At 41.8% G+C, this 22,241-nt stretch overlaps 1 protein-coding gene across 5 annotated transcripts in view; it reads right to left on the bottom strand.

Annotated features, from left to right (window-relative positions):
• ZSWIM7 (zinc finger SWIM-type containing 7) overlaps positions 1-22,241 on the bottom strand; it is a 199,765-nt gene that overhangs the window by 155,739 nt on the left and 21,785 nt on the right. For 3 of the 5 annotated variants that reach the window (XM_089685732.1, XM_089685728.1, XM_089685729.1), the window contains exons 2-3: positions 20,373-20,428; positions 18,659-18,793 (exon numbers count right to left, since the gene is read on the bottom strand). In XM_089685732.1, the coding sequence (XP_089541858.1) occupies positions 18,659-18,734 (76 nt within the window). In that variant the 5' untranslated portion in view covers positions 18,735-18,793; positions 20,373-20,428. The remainder of the gene's footprint in view (positions 1-18,658; positions 18,794-20,372; positions 20,429-22,241) is intronic. The other 2 variants (XM_089685730.1, XM_089685731.1) reach the window with 1 other exon arrangement.

Below are 22,241 nucleotides of genomic sequence, written 5' to 3'. Positions count from 1 at the left end.
GAGTGTAATTGATTTTTTTTTGTGAGTTCCGTAATAAATGTTTCTTTTTTACCAAAAAGGTTCTAAATTCCTCCACTGTTAACTGCTTCCATTCATAGGGACGAGCATAAATTAAATCTGGGTTGGTGGCTATGAATTGTTGGGCATAGAGGTTGCACTGCTCCACAATTGAATTTAGCAAGCCATTGGTAAAAAATTGAATAAAAAAAAAAAAATCAATGGGGGAAAATTTTTCTGTTCACCTGGACTCCTGGCTGGCAGCAAAAGGGGGGATGTTAGCTGCTCCAGAGTTAGGGGAAAGCCATAGGGGGTTTTGAAGGGCATATGGAAGAGCCACATGGATCCTAACCCTTTGGGGCTGAGGTGACACCCCACTAGTACCTGGCCTTTCTTGAGGTTCTCCATTTCTGGTGGAAGCCACTGCTCTACTAGTGTATGCCACTGTGCTACTTGTGGTAGCTTGCTCCTCACCAGAAAACCTTTGTTTGGTGGGCACACTTTCCTCCTCCTCCGATTCTGTAGCAGAATTCTGTAGCAGACCCACTGCTTAAAATGGGCTCATAATCCAAATCAGAATCAGACTCGGAGAGCTCCCCACTGCTCTCGTCGGTCATGGTTAGGATTTGGTAGGCCTCCTCACAGAAAAATAATTTTTAGACATACTGGGACAGATGTGGCTTCACTAATGGGTGCTGATGAGGCTGCTCTAATGAGGCTATGCCGCTGATGAGGCTGCACTGCTGGGTGCTGATGAGGCAGCACTTGTGGGTGCTGATTGGGGGTGCACTGCTGGTTGCTGATGAGGGTGCACTGATGGGGATGCTGATGTGAAGTGATGAGGCTGCACTAATTGACACTGATGAGGTTGCACTGATGTGCAATAATGCACTGCACTGATAAACTGCCACTGATGTGCACTGATGGGTGCTAATGAGGATCCACTGATAGGGTGGCACTGATGTGTACGAATAAGTGGCACTGATGTACACTGATAGGCTGCAGTATTTAGGTAGCACTGATGGTAACTGAAGAGCACTGATGTGCACCGATAAGTTGCAGTGATGAGGCAGCACTGATGGGCACTGATAAGCTGCAGTGATGAAGCAGCACTGATGAGCACTGATAAGCTGCAGTGATAAGGCAGCACTGGGGAACACTGATGAGCCCTCACTAATGGGAACTGATGAGCCCTCGCTGATGGGCACCGATGAGCACTGATATGCAGAGATGGGCACCGATGAGCACTGATATGCACAGCTGGGCACTGATATGCATAGATGGGCACTGATATGCACAGATGGGCACCGATGAGCAATGATATGCATAGATGGGCACTGATGAGCACAGATAGACACTGATGGGCACTCACTGGTGTGCACTGATGAGCACTGATATGCACAGATGGGCACTCACTGGCGGGCACTGATGAGCACAGATAGGGCACTGATGAGCACACTCACAGTTTAGAAACCGATTCTCTCTCCTTTCCTCACATTAGGTACTGGTGTGAGGAAAGGAGAGAGAAAACTCAGCCATGACCCGAGGGACACAGCCATCACTTACAGTTCCCGAAGCGTGCCGCCGGGGATCCCAGATGTCTCAGTAAAGAGGACCTGTCATGCTTTATTGCTATTACAAGGGATTCCTTGTGATAGCAATAAAAGTGATAAAAACATTTAAAGAGTTAGTGTAAAAATAAAAAAATTTAAATATAATAAATTACAAAAAAAATATTTTTTTGAAACGTCCCCATCCCACCGTGCTTGCGCACAAAGGCGAAGGGATGTGTTGGTCCCGCGCCAGTACGTAAACAGAAAGCGCACCAAACATCTGAGGTATCGCTGCAAACATCCCATCAAGAGCAATAATTGAAGCACCAGATCTCCTATGTAACTCTGAACTGGTAACCTGTAAAGGCTTTAAAGGGTCACCAATGGATAATATAATGTATGTAGTTTGTCACCATTCCATGAGCGTGCGCAATTTTAAAATGTGACATGTTTAGTATATATTTACTGCAGCATCATCTTTTATTTTGTAACAAACAATTGGGTATTACATTCTGTTTGTGTGCATTAAAATTCATTAAAGTATATTTTTTCTCCAAAAATTGTGTTTGAAAAACAGCTGCGCAAATACCGTGTGACATAAAATATTGCAAAACCCATTATTTTATTCTCTAGTGTCTGCTTAAAAATATATATACAGTATAATGTTTGTGGGTTCTAAGTCATTTTCTAGCAAACAATTACTGATTTTTACATGTATACAAAAAGTGTCAAAATAGGCTCAGTCTTCAAGTGGTTGAAAATTGTGCCACACCAAAATGCATGGTATTTTGTTACCAAGCATTTTGGCACGCACGTTGGCAAGATGTGTAGGGAGCCGATAAGAGTTAATATCATCGATGCATGCCTGCCAAAGGTCTGCATATCTTTGTGCACTGCGGAAAGCACAAGAATTTGCACACGTTCCAGCAATGTACATGTGTGAACGTAGCCTTAAAATAAATGGGAGTGTAAAGAAATATTTTAAAAAATGGGAGAAGTGCTTGGTCATGCAAATCTGTCAAAGTCACAAGTCCATCGCTCCTCATCCATCACTGAGCTCTCTCTGCTGTTAGTAAAGAGGGACCTGCGGAGCTCCACCGGCTACCCACTGTGGCCCAATTTTTAATGAATGGGATGGACCACAGTATATGCCAGAGCAGGTAACATTATCCACTCTTTTTTATAAATGAACCCGTATATGTTCATGTTTGCAGTTCCCAATCAAGGTGTCTACACTTGCCTAGGTTCTCAAAGAGCTTTTTACTGTAGGTGACACTAATAGGCTTGTGATCTCTCCATTAGAGTAAAGGCATATTTTGCAAGCTTTGAGTTTCATGCCATTGTGATATGAATTTGCATCACACTAAAAATATCAGAATCCACCAGTAGATGGTGCACGTGTTCCCAATTTAAGAACTAAGCAACCCAAATCCCTGATCTGCTTTCATATTCCAAAGCAGTCCCTTAGAAAGTATCAAAACCAATAAATCAGCATAGCAGCCATGCAATTGGCATGTTCCGGTCAACATTGGCAGCCTCCATATTTCTTACATGACATGTTTCATGTAAAGACAACCAGTGAGGAATGGATGTTTGTAAGAATCAGAGTGTCTAGGAAATTGATCTGCTAATCTAGATTATATGATCTTGATTTAGAAACACAGATTTTGTAGTTATTTCATGTCTGCACATCAGCGCTAATTTTTATAGTCATCTTCGCACATATTCTGACCAAGTGGGTATTCAATATCCATGCCATGCCTTCCAGTCTTCTGATGCTAACCACAGGGGTGAGCCCACGAGGGCAAGCAATTTGCATGAACAGAGCCTGGATTACACGCAGCCAGACATTGTAGTCCCATTTCCTTTTAAATGACTAAATGCTTCCCTGAGTATTAACTGAGTTATCTGGCTCAATACAAATCTTCTGCGCTGAGTGTCAGGGAACCCTTGGAATGTGCCAGTCATACGTATGTAGGAAACCTAAAGCTTGTGAAATATGCCTTTACGATTTACCCCTATAGCATAGAAGTAGGCTTTTGAAAGGAAACAAGGAAAATATTCACATTAAACAAGCCAGCTCAGGGTAGGATTAAAGGATCCGGGCAGAGCCAGGATGTTGGTTATGTCCACCACTTCTTCAAAGGCAGCTGCAATCCAGGAACAAGACTACTGGTGTACAAGTGACAGCTTTAGAAAAAACACATACCCCAAATCATTTATGACTTGCTGTAAATAGAAACTTGCTGCTGTCATTGTCCAGCAAGAATATCTAGAGACCACAGGAAGATATAAAGCAATGACAACAGCTTTGTCAGGAACAAAAAGGCTTACGTGACCTTTCACTAAAAAAAAGAACACAAAGTTATGTACATAAACTCTAATTTAACCACATCCTCTCATGTGCACACCTCCTGTGAGCCCCCCTGAGGTGTGCATGGGGAACACTTTGTGACCGCTGTGTGCCTTGGACACAATGGACCACAGATCAGGGTAAAGGGCCAATCATAGCAGGTCTCTAGCATGGGATTAGCTGTGCCCAATCACAGCTGTCGCAGTGTAAACATACACAATTCCTTTGTTGGTTATTGGCTCTACTTTCCTCACACAGAGATGTCAGTGAAGGCTCATCAGTGTCCTGATCAGCCACGCCAGTGCAGCCGCATCGGTGTCCTGATCGGCCACGCCAGTGCAGCTGCATCGGTGTCCTGATCGGCCACGCCAGTGCAGCAGCATTGGTGTCCTGATCGGCCACGCCAGTGCAGCCGCATCGGTGTCCTGATCGGCCACGCCAGTGCAGCCGCATCGGTGTCCTGATCGGCCACGCCAGTGCAGCCGCATCGGTGTCCTGTTCGGCCACGCCAGTGCAGCCGCATCGGTGTCCTGATCGGCCACGCCAGTGCAGCCGCATCAGTGTCCTGATCGGCCACGCCAGTGAAGCCTCATCAGTGTCCTGATCGGCCACGCCAGTGCAGCTGCATCAGTGTCCTGATCGGCCACGCCAGTGTAGCCGTGATCAGTGCCCTGAATCAGTCACACCATCAGAGCAATGTGTTGTCTCCAGACCAGCCATGCCCAAAAAATTTTTACACAAGCACAAAGGCATTTAAAATACTCAGCATGACAGATGAGAGTAACCATGCAGCTCTTACTGTCTGATTTGGATTCAGAGTACAATCCTGTGGAATGCCATACTCAAGAGGAGTACCATAATGTATTTTGGGGTGTAAATGTCCAATCTGTGTGTTAGAAGTACCTTATAAATTCACAAGTTGTGCAACAAAATACGATTTAATTTTCCTTCCACATTTTTCAAAAACTCATGGCAAAAAATTACACGTTCAAAAGACTCATTATGCCTCAAAGGAAATACATTGGGGTGTTTGCTTCCCAAATTGTGGTCATTTTGTGGGTGTTTTCACTTACCTTCAAAAATCTGATAGGTAGTCAGGAAATTAAATGCGTAATTAGGCTGCATCACACTTAGCGATTTGGAATCACACTAAAATTGCAGCAAAATGCACAACACGCATTTGGGTCCCACTCATTCTTAATGGCATCCCAAACATGGTGGGACTATGCCGCAATTATCATGTAACAATACATGCAAAAATTGCAGCACAACTAGCCTGCCTCAGGGCCAAAATTTGGTGCTTCAGTTTTTTTGCCCTATGTGTGAGCGAGCTGCCCTATGTGTGGCTTGTAGAAACAGGTGTGAATCATTCTACAAAAATCATGAGTGGGAACATGTGTTCCAGATACAGGTGATGTGAATGGGGCCCTACACTGAATTACTGCACAGATCTGGAAGAAATCTACAAAGCACTCCAAGATTCAAGGAAGATTACACATGCATCTTGTACTTGGACAATATTTACTTATTCTGGAGTTCAGTTTTAATGTTACTCAATGACGGGATTTCTCTTGTAAACAGTTTCTCTTAGATTATTTAAACTATTAGCTAACAATTTGTCTAAACCGTGAAAGGATTCTGCAGCCATGTGCCTGGCTATCCAGCTGTAACTGTACTAAGGAATAATGAGAGTGTAATGTGATAATATGAGACAAGAAAAAGAGGTGATTAGAGTGGGAGACATGACTGAGACATGGCAGCCATGTGATCTGATATTGTCAGATGTTTATCCAGAGTTAGGCCAGCCACACACAAGCAGGCGTCTCCCTGAGAACAGTAGGTGATCTGTCTGACCTTCCTCATATTACATTATGTCCAGGAATAGCCACAACATTTATCCCCAATTATGGCACAGAAGCATGAAGACATTATTCTCTACCCTAATAAATATCATAATCATACAAAATTTTTAGCAGTTTGAAATTATTAATGTGTGACAATGAGCATTTCTGAGGTCTGGGGTCCTCTGAATTATTTGTACAACACCCCCCCCCCCCCATCAACAGCCAATATGTAGCACTGGGAAGTAGACAAGGAAAGACTGTAGGTAGGTCATGTCATCTCATCATATGTCATAGTTTTTTTTTTCTACATCAACCAGGGTTCCTTGAAAGGTTACCTGGGTTTCCTTTAGACATCAACAATATTTGCCTTCCTTATAAGGACCCCTAACACCCAATACCCCTTACCACCAGTGTAATAGAGCCCTTTCCCACTGATCACCAGTGTAGTGGGGCCCTTTCTCTGCTGACCACCTATGTAATGGCGCCCTTCTCCCAGAAATATGGTTCTTTTCCCGTTGACCAAAAATCTAATGGGGCTATTCTCCACTGACCACCAATTTAAAAGGAGCATTTCACTGACCAGCAGTGTAAGGGGGAGACCATTTGGTAAGGGAACACTACAATTTCCACCACCTGTTTCTCTTTTGGGACCTTTTTCTTTTTAATTTAATTTCTTTACTATTTCCAAAAATATTGTGGCATATAAATAGGTGTTAAATATGCAAAGTACACCACATTCTTTTCACAGTCCTTTATTTATTCTTGTATTTAAAATCCTGCTCAAGCCAGTATTCCGTGACCTGTACGCATTGTAAATAGCAGGTGTTTACTAAAACCTGGAAGTTAAATCAAGGGTTCCTCCTTGTTAAAAAAGTATGCCTATCAGTAACTTTAATAAGTGTACTGAACAGGTTCAAGCACTGTAAAGGTCCATGTAAGGTCCTTTCTCTCCATACAGGTCAATAAAAATACAAAAGCCTGATGCAGCTTAGAAGGATGTTAATTAAAGGTGAGAAGGAAGTCAAATCTGATCAGAAGTGAAGAAGCTGAGATGGAACCAAGAATTATCTTAAACTGATCTAAATGCAAACTGAATACTCCTCAAAGCAAGCATGGGGCAGTGTCACCATTGCAACCTCTGATGCTACAGCAGTGGTTGGGGGATGTAGTAAAAACACATCACAGCTTCGGGTTTTCACCGCCCTTACTGTCCTGGGCCCCCCTTTCACACGGATGTGCCACGGTTTACTCATGCTGCAGTTTACCCGCACAGTGGGTGCAGCGCAGTGCACCTGCAGGTTACCTACTCTGATTTCTATTATATCTTGTGATGAGGTGTGGTGCACTGCATTCAGGAGTTTTGGTGCACTTTCAGAAAACGCACCAAACCTGCAGGTTATAATATCTATAGCTCAGTGCTGCTAACCCACAGGAAAGCCATAGCTAAAACCGCGGATCAGTGAGAAAGCAGCCAAATAGTTGTTAACCCTTTTATAATTGCGAATATGTCCATTGCAAAAGCGCATTGTATGTGTTATTTAACTTCTTCCCTACTGCGCTATAGCCGAAGGACGGCTACATCACGGTTGTCTAGTTCTGAGACCATGCCCATGGACGTCATTCCAGAACATGCCCCCTGTGCCCCCCCAGTGGTAAACGGCCAATCACAGCGGCCTTTTACCACGTGATCAGCTGTGCCCCATGACACAGCAGATCACCAGGTAAATACAGTTGCCGGTTATCATCTGCACTTTCCTCACAGCGTGAGGAAAGTACTGCCAATAACCGGCAATTGTCAGAGAAATGATCGGCACTGATTACCAGGGCACTGATGATCAGTGCCCAGAGTGCCACCCACCTGTGCCCAGCAGTGCCACCCACCTGTGCCCAGCAGTGCCACCCACCTGTGCCCTCAGTCAGTGCCACCCATCAACACCGCCTATCAGTGCCTCCTATCAGTGCTGCCTATCCGGGCCACCTCATCAGTGCTGCCTATCAGTGCAGCCTCATCAATGCACATCAGGGAAGGAGAAAAATTACCTGTTTGCAAAATTTTAGAATAGAAACAAAGAAAAACTTTTTTTAAAAATTTTTTGCTTATAGTGCAAAAAATAAAAACACCCAGTGGCGATTAAATACCACCAAAAGAAAGATTTACTTGTGTGAAAAAATTATAAAAATTCCATATAAGTACAGTGTTGCATGACCGCGCAATTGTCATTCAAAATGCGACAGCACTGAAAGCTGAACATTGGCCTGGGCAGGTAGGGGGTGACAGTGCCCAGTAGGCAAGTGGTTAATACACTTTCCTTCTTTTCCTCTTCCAGCTCCTGCTGGCATCGCTCTCTGGGCTGCTAGAAAGGACCCAGGTGAAGTGCCCTTGGCATAACTCTGCATGAGACAGGAGTTGGTGCTATAGAAGAAGCATCGGCTTATGCGCTCCTGCTCCCTCTGCAGCCACCTGCTTTCTGTCCTGCCGGAGCCAACTAAGTGAACTCTGATGCTCTGGGATTGCGGGTCAGCAAGCCCAGCTTGCGATCAACAGGTTGCCAACTCCGGGCATACACTTTCCTGGTATGAGGTCGCGGATCACATCAGAAGGGCTCACGGGTTGAGCACCCCTGTTGTAGAGGATTTTGGTGACAACTGTAAACTGCTGTCAGCAGAAGCAACCCCAAAGTCAAAAATGTTTAGAAGTTCTCAATACATTATAACGCCAATGCTGCCAATGGCAAGATGTCATAATTCTGCAGCTATGGTGATGATGAATAAAGATGGACCAGTGAGATCACAAAGATAAACAATAAGAAGTCCATTTTCTTCAGAAATATTAAGTGCCTTCTTTGCTATTTACTTTATGAGTATTTCTATGCAGTTAGCAAAGCATATATCCAAGCCCATTCCCAGGAGATGACATAGGTCAAGATTTCCAATGATGGAAAGTACAAATGTAAAGTATGTCTAATATTTACAGCTTCTGTGACTTTTCTCCCATTTAGAGGTGACTATGTAAAGCATCAAATGACTAAATTGAGTAAAATCGAATAAGTAAATTGAATTCAGACCAATGATAAAGTACATGAAACGGGATGTCCAGATGTTACAGATGATAATTCTTTCATCTGTGAAGGAACGTGATAAAGTGAGGTTTAACCTTTGAGTACTAGTCCGTATATACCCCTTTATTACCAGAACATTTTTTAACTTTCAGTGATGTGATAGTTTGACAATAACACAGTCATTCAACATTGTAAACCAAATGAACTTCATATAATTTTTTTCAAGGCAGACAGTGCTTTCGTTTGCTGGTAGTTAATAAGCAGTGGGTTTTTATTTCTTTTTTAAATTTATTACAGGTACTTATACAGCGCCATCAATTTACGCAGCGCTTTACATATATTGTACATTCACATCAGTCCCTAACCCTCAAGGAGTGTACAATCTAGGTCCCCAACTCTCATACATACACATACTAGGACCAATTTAGGCAGGACTAAAAAATTACAACTGTCCCAACCTATAGCCAGCCTTAGCAGCAAGGTGCACATGAAAGGGTAATGCACATCACAAACAATCAAAGGATTTCCTAGCAACACTTGCCAGTCAGCCTGCAAACAACCAATTTGGCCCTGTCTAACAGTTTGCATAAGGGTTTTGTTTGCACATATTTGCAAATAAATGCGTAAGCCACAGCCTCATTCATTTGCCTTAAAAAAAAATTATCCCTCTGATTGGAGCCGAAGAGGCGAGCTGAAGACATCATGATCTCCACAGTTTTTACAGCATGCACAGTGGATACACATTTTAGTGAAGGAAATAGTTTGTTTGGCCCAAACAAACTATTTTAAGGGATAGTAAAGCAGGAGATCAGCTACAAACCTTCCACCTTCAGCTTCAATCTGCTGAAATCCTCCTTCACAGGAGGAGTTTCCTGCATTGTAAATGAGCAGAAACAGCAATCACAAGGTAGAGAGCCATACTCATTAGATATGTACATCATGCCTATGATCTGAGCTGTCTAATGAATTTGCCTGTGGACAGGCCACCCATGTGTGCTTTCTGCAGCGCCTTTTAAAATGGTGCTCCAGAAACTAGTATCTAACCAATAAGGTGGTTGAAAGACAACATTTTTTGTTTTGTTTTTTTATTAGTTATATATGTTTAGGATGATGACTGTGGTAATGTCATATGGGGTTATAAAGGACACAATAAGGGAGATTAAATAAAACTGGTACACAGAGATTCGGTGCAGCTGTGCATAATATCCAATCAGCTGCTAGATTTATTGTCAAAGTTTAATTGAACACACTGAAGTTAGAAGCTGATTGGTTACTATGCACAGCTGCACCATAACCACAAATGCTTCTATGAACAAGATAAGAAAACATGCAATATTATATTTTGTACATTGTACAATGGAGAAAACAATTATTTGATCCCCTGCAGATTTTGTAAGTTTGCCCATTTACGAAGAAATGAAGGATCTAGAATTTTATTTTATTTAAATGATAGAGACAGAATATCTATCAAAAATCCCCCAAAAAAACACACGATACAAATGTTATAAATTGAGTAGCAGTTCAGTCAGTAAAATAAATATTTGATCCTCAAGCAAAACACGACATAGTATTTGGTGGATTTGCAAGCACAGAGATAAGACATTTCTTGTACATGGTTACCAGGTTTTCACACATCTCAGAAGGAATTGTGGTCCACTCTTCTTTACAGATCTTCGTTAAATACTTAAGGTGTCTTGGCTGTTGCTTGGCAACTCAAAGTCTCAGCTTCCTACATACATTTTCTATAGGATTAACCTATGTATACTGGCTAGGCCACGCCATGATCTTAATGTGCTTCTTCTAGAGCAGTGGTTCTCAACCTATGGGTCGCGACCCCTTTGGGGGTCGAAAGACCCTTTCACAGGGGTCACTTAAGACCATCGGGAAAACACATATTTCTGATGTGTAATGAGCAGCTACTGTGTAGAAAGCAGCTACTGTGTAGAAAGCAGCTACTGTGCTGAAAGCAGCAGTATTGGAGGTAAAATGACACTTCATGAATTATAATTACTGGGCAAATAATTTTATGGTTGGGGGTCACCACAACATGAGGAACTGTATTAAGAAGGTTGAGAACCACTGTTCTAGAGCCACTCCTTTGTTGCCTTGGCAGTATGTTTTGGGTCATTGTCATCTTCAGTGTTCTGGCTGAGGGAAGAAGGTTCTCATCCAAGATTTTACAATGCATGGCCCAGTCTATTGGACCCACAATGTGCCAAAATCAGCCTGTATCATTAGCAGAGAAATGGCTCCAAAGCATATGTTTCCAGCTCCATGCTTGACTGTAGGGATGGTGTTCTTAGGGCCATAGTTAGCATTTTTCTTCCTCCAAACACGGCAAATCGATTTAATGCCAAAGAGCTCAATTTTGGTCTCATCTGACCACAGCACTTTCTCCCAACCCTTCTCTGAATCAAGGGCAACCTTGCGGGTGCTGCAGCATTGGCAGCGTATTGTGTTACTAATGGTTTGTTTGGTGACTGTGCTCCTAACTGCCTTGAAATCATTCACAAGTTCCTCCCATGTAGTTTTGGGCTGCTCTCATGATCATCCTTACCTCATGAGGTGAAATCTTGCATTGAGCTCCAGATTGAGGGTGACTGATGGTTATTTTGTATTTCTTCCATTTGTGTATAATTGCTCCACTAGTCATCGCCTTCTCACCAAGCTTCTTGCTGATGATCTTGTAGCCCATTCCAGCCTTGTGCAGGTCTACAATCTTGTTCCGAACGTCCTTTAACAGCTCTTTGGCCATTTGCCCATGATGGCAAGGTTTGAATGGAAGAAAGAGATTCTGTGGACAGGTGTCTTTAATACACATAACAAGTTGTCATTAGGAGCACCTTCTTAAAGTGACAGGACTAATCTGTCAATCTGACTAATCTAGCTCTACCACATGAGAACATAGCCAGTCTGTGGGAGCCAGAATTATTGTTGGTTTGTAGGGGATCAAATACTTTTTTTACACACTGAACTGCAATTCAATTTATAATATTTGTATCATGTGTTTTTTCTGGATTTTTGGTTGATATTCTGTTTCTATCAATTAAAATACACATACAATAAAAATTATAGACCCTTCATTTCTTTGTAAATGGGCAAACTTACAAAATCTGCAGGGGATCAAATAATTATTTTCGCCACTGTATGTACAGTTGTCCTTTAATGACTTGCCCGTTCTCCAAGCTCATCCCTAATCCTGCAATATTCATTGTGCAGCCCCACATGGAGCCTCATAGCCTTTCTTCCATGAAAAAAAACAAAGCTTAAAAAAAAAAGTTATTTATCTTGATGGGCTGCACTCGGGGGGGGGGGGGGGTACAGATGCTCTTTAATAATTATTTCTTCCTTCAACTGCCTACTTCTGTAGGTGAGTGGCAGATAACATTTAACCCAACTAAATGGATTCTGTACTGAGAAATTCAAAATATGCCTCACCCCTAGTAATTACTCTCCAATCACATTCCAGTTGTGGTCCTCTGCTAACAACACACTGAGAAAAAAGGTAGATCTGTGCTCCAGCTTTTAGGATCATAAAAGCAGTATTTATTTTACAACTCCTAAAAGTAACACAGCAGCTGCCACACATTTTGGACACGAAACAGGTAGCAGTAGCTATGTTGCTTTTACAACTGATGAGACATGATGTGATAAGCTGTAGTGACAATCTGTCTTTTTTAACAGCAACTCCATTGATAAAAGTAATTTAAAGGCAAATTTGTCTTTATTAGGTTTTTACAACATAGTATACAGAAAAGAAAAACAAGGAGGAACCAGCGATTACATATGCATGTGAACAATCAGTAGGCTCATCCAGGAGATGAGACAAAGAGATAATATAAAAAAGTCAGTGAACATCAACAGTCAAGTTAGGTAGACCTGGATAAATAACATGAAAACCCCTAAGACATATATCTGGAGAATCTGTTCCAAAAAAGGGGCATGAGGAGCAGTAAGATATGTCTGGGCGGAGTCCACCAAATAAAATTTAAAAAAAATAACTCAAAGGAGAAAGGTGAAAGAGGGAAAGAAAGGAAGGAAGAAGCACAGGAAAAGAAGAAAAGAAAAGAGGAAGAGTCAAAAGCAAACACACCAATACAAGGCAGACAGCCGTGGGTCCAGTAGACCAAACGGATAAGGTCTAAGTAGGCATAGCAGGAGCATACAAGTCACGAAGGGTCGAGAAGGAGGAAAAAATGGAGCCAGACTGACCATAATAATTTATGTTTTTCATAGGTATCATTGGCAAACGCCAACATCTCTTCCATTCACATGATATCATTAATTGCAGACACCCACAGCGGTAGGAGGGGGGTGGTCAATTTCCAAAAAAGAGGTATCGATTGACGAGCCACAGACAGGAAGAAACGTAATAAAACACTTCTTCTGTGCCGCCAGCGAACCTGGTAAACTGGAGAGGAGAGCAATCTCCGGCGAAGAGGTCAAGGACTCACTATAAATTATATTGTAGTCTTCAAAAACTTGGTGCCAAAATGGACTAATTTTATCACCATCCCACCAAATATGAAGCTGAGTGCCCACAGCCATATTACAACGCCAACAAAGATTGGACGCAGATAGAAAAATCCTGTGAAGGGAATAGGGGTCTTTATACCAGCGGGAGAGGAGCTTATAATTCTTTTCTTGAGAGTAGCAAGAAATAGAGGATTTATGTGTGAAGTGAAACGACGTAAACCATTCCTCAGCACATATATCTCTACCAATGTCTCGAGTCCACGCTCCAGTGAAGGGCGGAAGTTCAGAATGAGTTGCGGCATGCAAAACTTTGTAAAGAGAGGCCAGAACATGTCTCGGAGATTCCAAAAGGGAGCACAATTGCTCAAACTCTGTAAGCAGGCGGTGAGTTTAAGAGGTGGAATGTAAATGTTTACAAAAACGTAGACAAGTAAAGTAGTCAACCAATCTCTAGGGCCGCCCGGGAGGAGCTGGAGGTCCGTCTGAGGGTGGATAAAGTCTCGGGACACCGGCCAAGAGGTCCTTGCAAAAGGACCCAGGATAGAAGATCCCATCCCTTGGGGAAAGGAAGGATTATCAAATAGGGAAGATAAAGGGCAAGGGTCGGAGGATAAAAGGGTAAGAAGACAGCGTTTATACCACAAGCGTAGAGCTGCCAAAGTCAAAGGAGACATGCCATGTAGACAAAGAAGGTCACGGCCATAGCCACAGAGGAGAGCCTGAAGATCGGTTTGAGATAGGTCTTGTTCTACCATGCAGAAGGCTTTATGGAAAGGTCTGGAGAACCAGTCAAGTATACATGCCAACAGGGCAGCCCAATAATACAACTCAAAATCAGGTAAACCCACTCCACCCCTAAGCTTTGGATAGGTGAGAACTTTGTATTTCAATCTTGAAAACCCTTGATGCCAAATAAACCTGATTGATAGAGAATGCAAAGAGAGAAAGAAACTCTTCGGTACAGAGACAGGGATAGTCTGGAAAACATATAGTAGTTTCGGAAGGGTGTCCATCTTAAGGGTGTTAATATGTCCAAACCAGGGCAAAGAAGAGGCTCCCCATGAAGCCAAGTCTTTGCGCAGGCGCGTAACTAGGGGCAGATAATTAAGCGGAGGACACTGAAATGAAAAATTGGAGCGAAGTTGAGACAATACGCAATCAGGTAAAGAGATGTTCAATGCCTCCATTTTGGAAATGTTAAGTTTAAAGTTACAAAACGAACAGAATCTATAGAACTCCTGAAGCAGGCTGGGGAGAGAGATGAGAGGCTGTTGCATATAAATTAGGAGATCATCTGCATACAGTTTATGATGTGAGGAGGGAGTATGAATGCCTAATATAGAACCATTGGCCCGTATAGCCCACGTAAAGTGCTCCATAACCAAGACAAAAAGTAAAAAAAAAAGAAAAAAAAAAGAGGGCAACCTTGTCTGGTACCATTCGAGATACAGCTCTACGAGATGAAGAGGCCATACCGTTCACGATAACCGAAGCCGTTGGGTGAGAGTACAGGGACATAATCCGATTAAGGAACCCTGGACCCAGACCTATTTGCTCTAAAGTAAGGTGCAGGAAACGCCAAACACGGTCAAATGCCTTCTCAGCATCAAACGAGAGAAGGCAGGCCTTCAAACAGTGTTGTTTAATGTAGGAAATAAGGTGGATCGTTTTGGTACTGTTGTCACTAGCTTTCCGACCCGGAACGAATCCGACCTCATCGTGATATATCAGGACCAGAAGAAATGGAGAGAGGCGGATCACTATAAGTTTCGCAAAAAAGCTTAACATCTAAGTTAAGCAGAGAAAATCGGCCGATAACTACTGCAAAGAGAAGGATCTTTGCCAGGTTTGGGGATGATAAAAGTAATTTAACTGGCACAGAGGATGAAAAATAAAAAAAGGACAGGATAAAGGGTCTGTTCTTATCTCCAACTCCTTCTTCAGTTGCACAAGGAGTGCCCCAAAAATAATTTGTTATTTCTAAGAAACCCATCTAGATGAATTCTCATAATTTCCCACAAAAAATGCTCTGTGCCTAATTGTCCAGATGCCAGGCATCAGCATTGTCAGGTGGAAGGATGTTTAACCTTAAAGTGTTATTAAACCCAAAACCAAAAATGGAATATATTGCAGCTTACCAATCCTTAGATGTAGTAGCTGCATAAGTTTTCTTTTTTAAGCCTTTTCCCTCCACTTTCATTATGGTGATCTGTCCATTAACATGCCTTCCGTATTAGACTGCCTCCACTCTAGATAAAATAGTACAGGGGGCACCTTTGGACAGCAGCATTGTTAATCTGTGAGGTCAGGGGTTAGATGTACTAGCAGATTTAGATACCTTTTAGAAATTGAAGCCAAGATCAAGCTAACACTTTATAAGCAGTTAAGACAACAGTTTTGTTCCTTTTGGGATAAAGAGTTTATATAAATAAAAGCTGATCATTGTAAGCACCCCTGTCAGTTTTAAATGGTTTGTCTAAACGGCTACATATGCAGGACAGTTTGTTCTGTTGAAAAACAGACTTACTGGCTAGCTCCACCAGTTGAAAATAAAAGAAGGAATGCCTAAAAAAAAAAAAAAAAAAAAAAAGAAAACTAATGCAGCCACCACATCTAAGATTGATAAGCTGCAATATAATAAATGTTTGCTTTTGCATTTATACCATCATAAGTAAAAATGTCAGTATAAAAAGAAGTTTTTCATAAGCAGAAGAGGTGGGGGAGAAAAGAATTATATATATATATATATATATATATATATATATATACACACACATACATACACACACACACACACACACTGTATATTATATAAAATTCTAGGACATTTCCCCAAGCCAGTGACTAGACAGTGAAGGAGCAGCAGCACACTACTGAGCTCATTACTGTTCTATCTCCTCCAATAAAAGAATGTTCAAACTAACAACACTGTGCAAGGTAGTACTGCCTCCCCCTCTCCCAGTCTGGGTGCTGCTGTCCAGGTTCATATCATATAATATAAATGTTTCCCTACAGTATCTCACAGAAGTGAGTACACCCCTCACATTTTTGTAAATATTTTAGATCTTTTCATGTGACAACACTGAAGAAATGACACTTTGCTACAATGTAAAGTAGTGAGTGTACAGCTTGTACAACAGTGTAAATTTGCTGTCCCCTCAAAATAACTCAACACACAGCCATTAATGTCTAAACCGCTGGCAACAAAAGTGAGTGCACCCCTAAGTGAAAATGTCCAAATTGGGCCCAATTAGCCATTTTCCCTTCCTGGTGTCATGTGACTCATTAGTGTTACAAGGTCTCAGGTGTGAATGGGGAGCAGGTGTGTTATATTTGGTGTTATCGCTTTCACTCTCTCATACTGGTCACTGGAAGTTCAAGATGGCACCTCATGGCAAAGAACTCTCTGAGGATCTGAAAAAAAGAATTGTTGCTCAACATAAAGATGGCCTTGGCTATAAGAAGATTGCCAAGACCCTGAAACTGAGCTGCAGCACGGTGGCCAAGACCATACAGTGGTTTAACAGAACAGGTTCCACTCAGAACAGGCCTCGCCATGGTCGACCAAAGGAGTTGAGTGCACGTGTTCAGCGTCATATCCAGAGGTTGTGTTTGGGAAACAGACGTATGAGTGCTGCCAGTATTGCTGCAAAGGTTCAAGGGGTGGGGGGTCAGTGCTCAGACCATACGCCGCACACTGCATCAAATTGGTCTGCATGGCTGTCATCCCAGAAGGAAGCTTCTTCTAAAGATGATGCACAAGAAAGCCCGCAAACAGTTTGCTGAAGACAAGCAGATTAAGGACATGGATTACTGTAACCGTGTCCTGTTGTCTGATGAGACCAAGATAAACTGATTTGGTTCAGATGGTGTCAAGCGTGTGTGGCGGCAACCAGGTGAGGAGTACAAAGACATGTGTGTCTTACCTACAGTCAAGCATGGTGGTGGAAGTGTCATGGTCTGGGGCAGCATGAGTGCTGCCAACACTGGGGAGCAAAAGTTTATTGAGGGAACCATGAATGCCAACATGTACTGTGACATACTTAAGCAGAGCATGATAAACTCCCTTCAGAGACTGGGCCACAGGGTAGTATTCTAAAATGATAACGACCCCAAACACACTTCCAAGATGACCCACTGCCTTGCTAAAGAAGCTGATGGTAAAGGTGATGGACTGGCCAAGCATGTCTCCAGACCTAAACCCTATTGAGAATCGGTGGGGCATCCTCAAACAGAAGGTGGAGGAGCGTAAGGTCTTTAACATCCACCATTTCCCTGATCTCATCATGGAGGAGGACTCCAGTGGCAACCTGTGGAGCTCTGGTGAACTTAATTCCCAAGAGGGTTAAGGCAGTGCTGGAAAATAATGGTGGCCACACAATATATTGACACTTTGGGCCCAATTTAGACATTTTCACTTAGGGGTGTACTCACTTTTGGTGCCAGCGGTTTAGACATTAATGGCTGTGTGTTGAGTTATTTTGAGAGGACAGCAAATGTACACTGTTATACAAGCTGTACACTCACTACTTTACATTGTAGCAAAGCGTTATTTCTTCAGTGTTGTCACATGAAAAGATATAAAATATTTACAAAAATGTGAGGGGTGTACTCACTTCCGTGAGATACTGTATCTGTCAAGCTTAACTAAGTGAGATCTTTAAAAGTGGAACTATACTGCATCTGAGCACAAAACAAACCAAAAATGCTATTTAATTAATTTTCAATATTCAAAGCAAACCCCCCATCCATCAACGATTCCATGCTTATGTTGAGAAATCACTTTGAAAAGCACCCTCTAGCATTTGTGGCTGTGGCCATCTTGAGTAAGGGCAGATGATTCATGTAGCATTTACTTCCTGAAATCCATCTACCCTTAGCTCAGGCATGCATACAGGAGGGTGTGCTTAGCTGAGAAAACCCCTCCTCCCGTCCTGTAGACTGCTGGCATGTATGACATCATTTGCCTAGGCATGGAAACCAAGAAGTAACTGAAGAAATGTAAAATAAAAAAACAATTAAAATAAGTTAATATGATATACTTTCCTATCTATTTACTAATGTTTGTAGCATACGGATTAAACATAGTCAATGTTGACTGAGAGAGTGAATTTCCACTTTAAGTAGGGCACTAGATGACAATCAAATTTTTGAACCTCAAACAGAAGTGTGTCTGCAACTCAGCAAATCTGTAACCACGATCACTTATAAAACAATATACAGTAAATAAGGTCTGTTTGCAGGTGTGAATGCTGTGAAAGTACAAACACATTTGTTTTAAACCACATCAGCAAATGAAAAGTGCCAAACCTATTGTCACACATACACCCCAGCATTGCATTATTTTCCATCACTCAGAAAACAACTTTTACCTACCTTGTGAAGTCTCTTGGTAAGATTGCTTTATCTTACGCAGCAGTTCCTGAGCAACTAATGGCAAGGATACCTCCATTCTCTAGACAATGGGCTCAACTGATCATAGTTTAAACAAACCAAGATGGCTCCACATTCCTAAAAGAACAAAAACAAAAAACAACGCAGTCAGTGTTGATGGGGGAATTCCTCCTACAAAGCCATTGTGTTTTCCTAGCACAAGGAGCTATCTCTGACAGGATAACATAGTGAATATTACTTGCAGCTATAGTTGCTGCCAATAATTGCATGCTAAAAATCTGACATGCTGGTTGTACCCAAATTGATCAATGGGTCAACTTGGGTACAATCAGCCTGCTCATACATGGATCGAAAATTTCCACTTTAGCAAAAAAAAAAAGCTGAAAAAAAAAAAAAAAAAACACAAAACACAGTAAAAACATAACAAAAATGCGCATGCAAAAACGCACTGCAAAATGGACAAAAAGCACAATGTGTTGATGTGAACCAGGACTTAGTGTTTAGCACTTCTGTTTTGCAGTACTAGGGTCATCAGTTTAAATCCCAACCATGTCATCTGCATAGACTTGCGCAGTCATGCAATGCTGTACATAAATGTATGTAATTTTTTCTCACAAATAGAGCTTTCTTTCTGATCAGTGTGATCAGATGCTTTCCTAATTTAAAAATGGCGCTGTTTATATCTGGCGAAACCAAAGTGATGAAATGCTAGTAACTTCGGGTGTCTTAGACTATAGAGATGATTGGAGCCATTCTGGTCTCCAATCACCTCTATGGTCAGCTGCCGGAAACACCGGTTCCATTCTCAGGTTCCCCGATGGGACGGGACTACCCAGGAAAGCCATGGAAGGCAGCGGGAGGGGGGGGGGGCATCACCTTGCACTGCTTGTAAAAGCAATCCTGCAGCTAATTAGCCATTAGGATTGCTTTTAGATGAAAGTTGACCACCGGCTGAAAAAAACAATGCCAGGATGATGCTTGCAGCTGCAGGTATCATCCTGGTATAACCACTCAAATTCCAGTGATGTACCTGTTCGTCGATGATCCTTGTTCTGTTCTTTTTGTTTTTGCAGCCTGTGGGCTGAATAAAAAAAAAGACATATCTGCCAGAAAACGTGTGTGGTATGCCTACCATTAGAATATACCACCCTGCATCCACCCACTTCTAATGTTGGGCATACATGAAATGATCTTTTTGGCTGAAGAAAAAAAAAAAAGAACAGCTTCTTCTATTCACATCGATCGATGTGGATGAAGGAATCTATGCTGAAGACAAATTTTTTAAATATATGCCGAAGCGTAAGAACATTCCACCCCAGGCCCCATGCTTGGACATATATGTTCTGTTTTTTTTTTTAACTGCGAATGAGAAATCTCATGCAGCAGCGCTGCACGCACTAACGTATACTCTGAGAGCACAACCTTTTGCTGTCACAATAAACAGATTGGTGCTGCAGCTGAATGGCATTCCTGCAAAGAACACATTAACGGTTAACAATAAAACAGTAACACAAAAGAGTAACTCAATAAAACAACTTTTTTATTAAAATCTGTGCCAAAAAATATTATACAATATATATGCCGAAGCAAATGAGCGATCCACCCACTGACCACCTCAGGCCCCTATGCTTGGGCATATATGTTCTTTTTAACCTGCGGATGAAAAGTCTCATCCAGCAGTGCTGCACACACTGACCTATATTCTGAGAGCAAACCCTGTAAACAGATTGGTGCTGCAGCTGAATGGCATTCCTGCAAATAAAACAACAATAGTTAACAATAAAACAGTAACATTAGAACAATAATGCAATAAAATAACAACTATTTTTGTTTTTTATATTTTTTAACTTTTTATGTGTTTTTTACTTTATTATTTTTTTTAACTTAAAAAAAAAGAACTTAAACAATCCAGATTTTAGGGTCTCTCAAAAGTTTCCTGACTACCTAACATCTTTCGAGACCCTGTGTAAATATGTGCCCCAGACTGTGCCGTGCGATACCTTATACTAATACTCCACTAGCGACGGAAGCAGTCCTTGAGGCAGAAACCAGGTTGGTCAGGACAGGAGAGACAAGAAAAGCGGATGTCACGCTTAATTCCATCTCTGCTACAGATTTGAGGGGTAACTTTTAGGTTGGTGTATCAGGAATGGCATCAGGAAAATGCCTCTCATGCAACCGGGTTGGGGGTTTGGACCACAGCACCTTCTGGATACAAAAGGGCTGTGATGATCTCTTCCTGAAATTTTAGGAAGGATCCACTTCGTTCAGTTGCTTTGTAAAGCACAAAAGCATCGTACAAAGCCAATTTAAATAAATATGCAGACACTTTTTTGTACTAGCGTCTGGCTTTATGGGAAACTAAGTACGGCTTCATCATCTGGTCCTTGAAGTCCATTCTTCCTATGTTAAGGTTATAGTCATGGACACAGAGGGGCTTCTAAACAACACCAGCTACCATGGAAATTTGGATGGTAGTGTCTGCTTGAATGGAAGACAGGATGAAACCATTCCGTTTGTCCTTCCACTTCACTGCGAGAAATTCATCATTTTTCATGGTGCCACATGCGCCAATTCCAAGATTGTACAAACGTCTAAATAGTGGCACACTTGTATAAAAATTGTCCACATATAACTGGTACCCTATATATATATATATATATATATATATATATATATACACACATATGAAACTATCTTGCCACTGCTCCCCATGTAGTCTGGGCATCTGGGGGGCTCCAAGTGACTATATTTTCCCTCATAAATCCAAAAACTACATGTATAGCCTGTTTCCCTCTCACAGGTCTTATACATCTGACCCCATATCTGGCACGCTTGCCGGAGAGAAATTGTTTTAATGCAAGGCGGCCAGAAAAATTAATAAGGGACTCATCAATGCAGATGTTTTGCTGGGGCATATACACATCTGCAAATTTCTGGTTAGGGTGATTTTGAATTTGGGTTGGCGGTGATAAACTGTTGTGCATATAAATTGTTTTGGTCTAATATCAAATTACACTTAAATCATCTGTGAAAAACAGGTCCAGAAAATCAAGAGTAGTTACATTTGTTGTTTCCACCTGAATTTTGGTCTGGGCAGTGAATGGGGGAAGTATGGGTGCTGCAGAATTTGTGGGCTACCAATCAGGATTTGCAAGCACATCTATGGGCTCTACAGGCCTTTGCTTGAACTCTTGGTGACTGTGGAGTGGACAGGTGTCTTTAAAGAGCTCAGACAGGTGCTATTAAGTTAGATTAATGAATGGAGTAGAGGTGGACTTTTTAAAGGCACAGTAACAGGTCTTTGAGAGCCAGAATAATTGTTTCTTAGGTGTTCGAATACTTATGTTCAGCAGTGCAAGACAAATAAATTCTTTAAAAATCATACAATGTAATTTCCTGATTTTTTTTTAAATTCTGTCTCTCAGAGTGGGAATGCACCTACAATGTGAATTTCAGACCCCTCCGTGATTTCTAAGTGGGAGAACTTGCAAAATCGCAGGGTGTTCAAATACTTCTGTTCCTCACTGTATAAAAGGCCAGGATGTACTAGGCCGCTGGTGTT

The sequence above is a fragment of the Staurois parvus genome, unplaced genomic scaffold (genome assembly GCF_062004578.1).
Source record: "Staurois parvus isolate SC_StPar_1 unplaced genomic scaffold, SC_StPar_1.0 ptg000382l, whole genome shotgun sequence".
Classification (NCBI taxonomy): Eukaryota; Metazoa; Chordata; class Amphibia; order Anura; family Ranidae; genus Staurois; species Staurois parvus.
The sequence above is the reverse complement of the archived record's forward strand: the minus strand, read 5'-3'. Positions and strand labels throughout refer to the sequence as shown.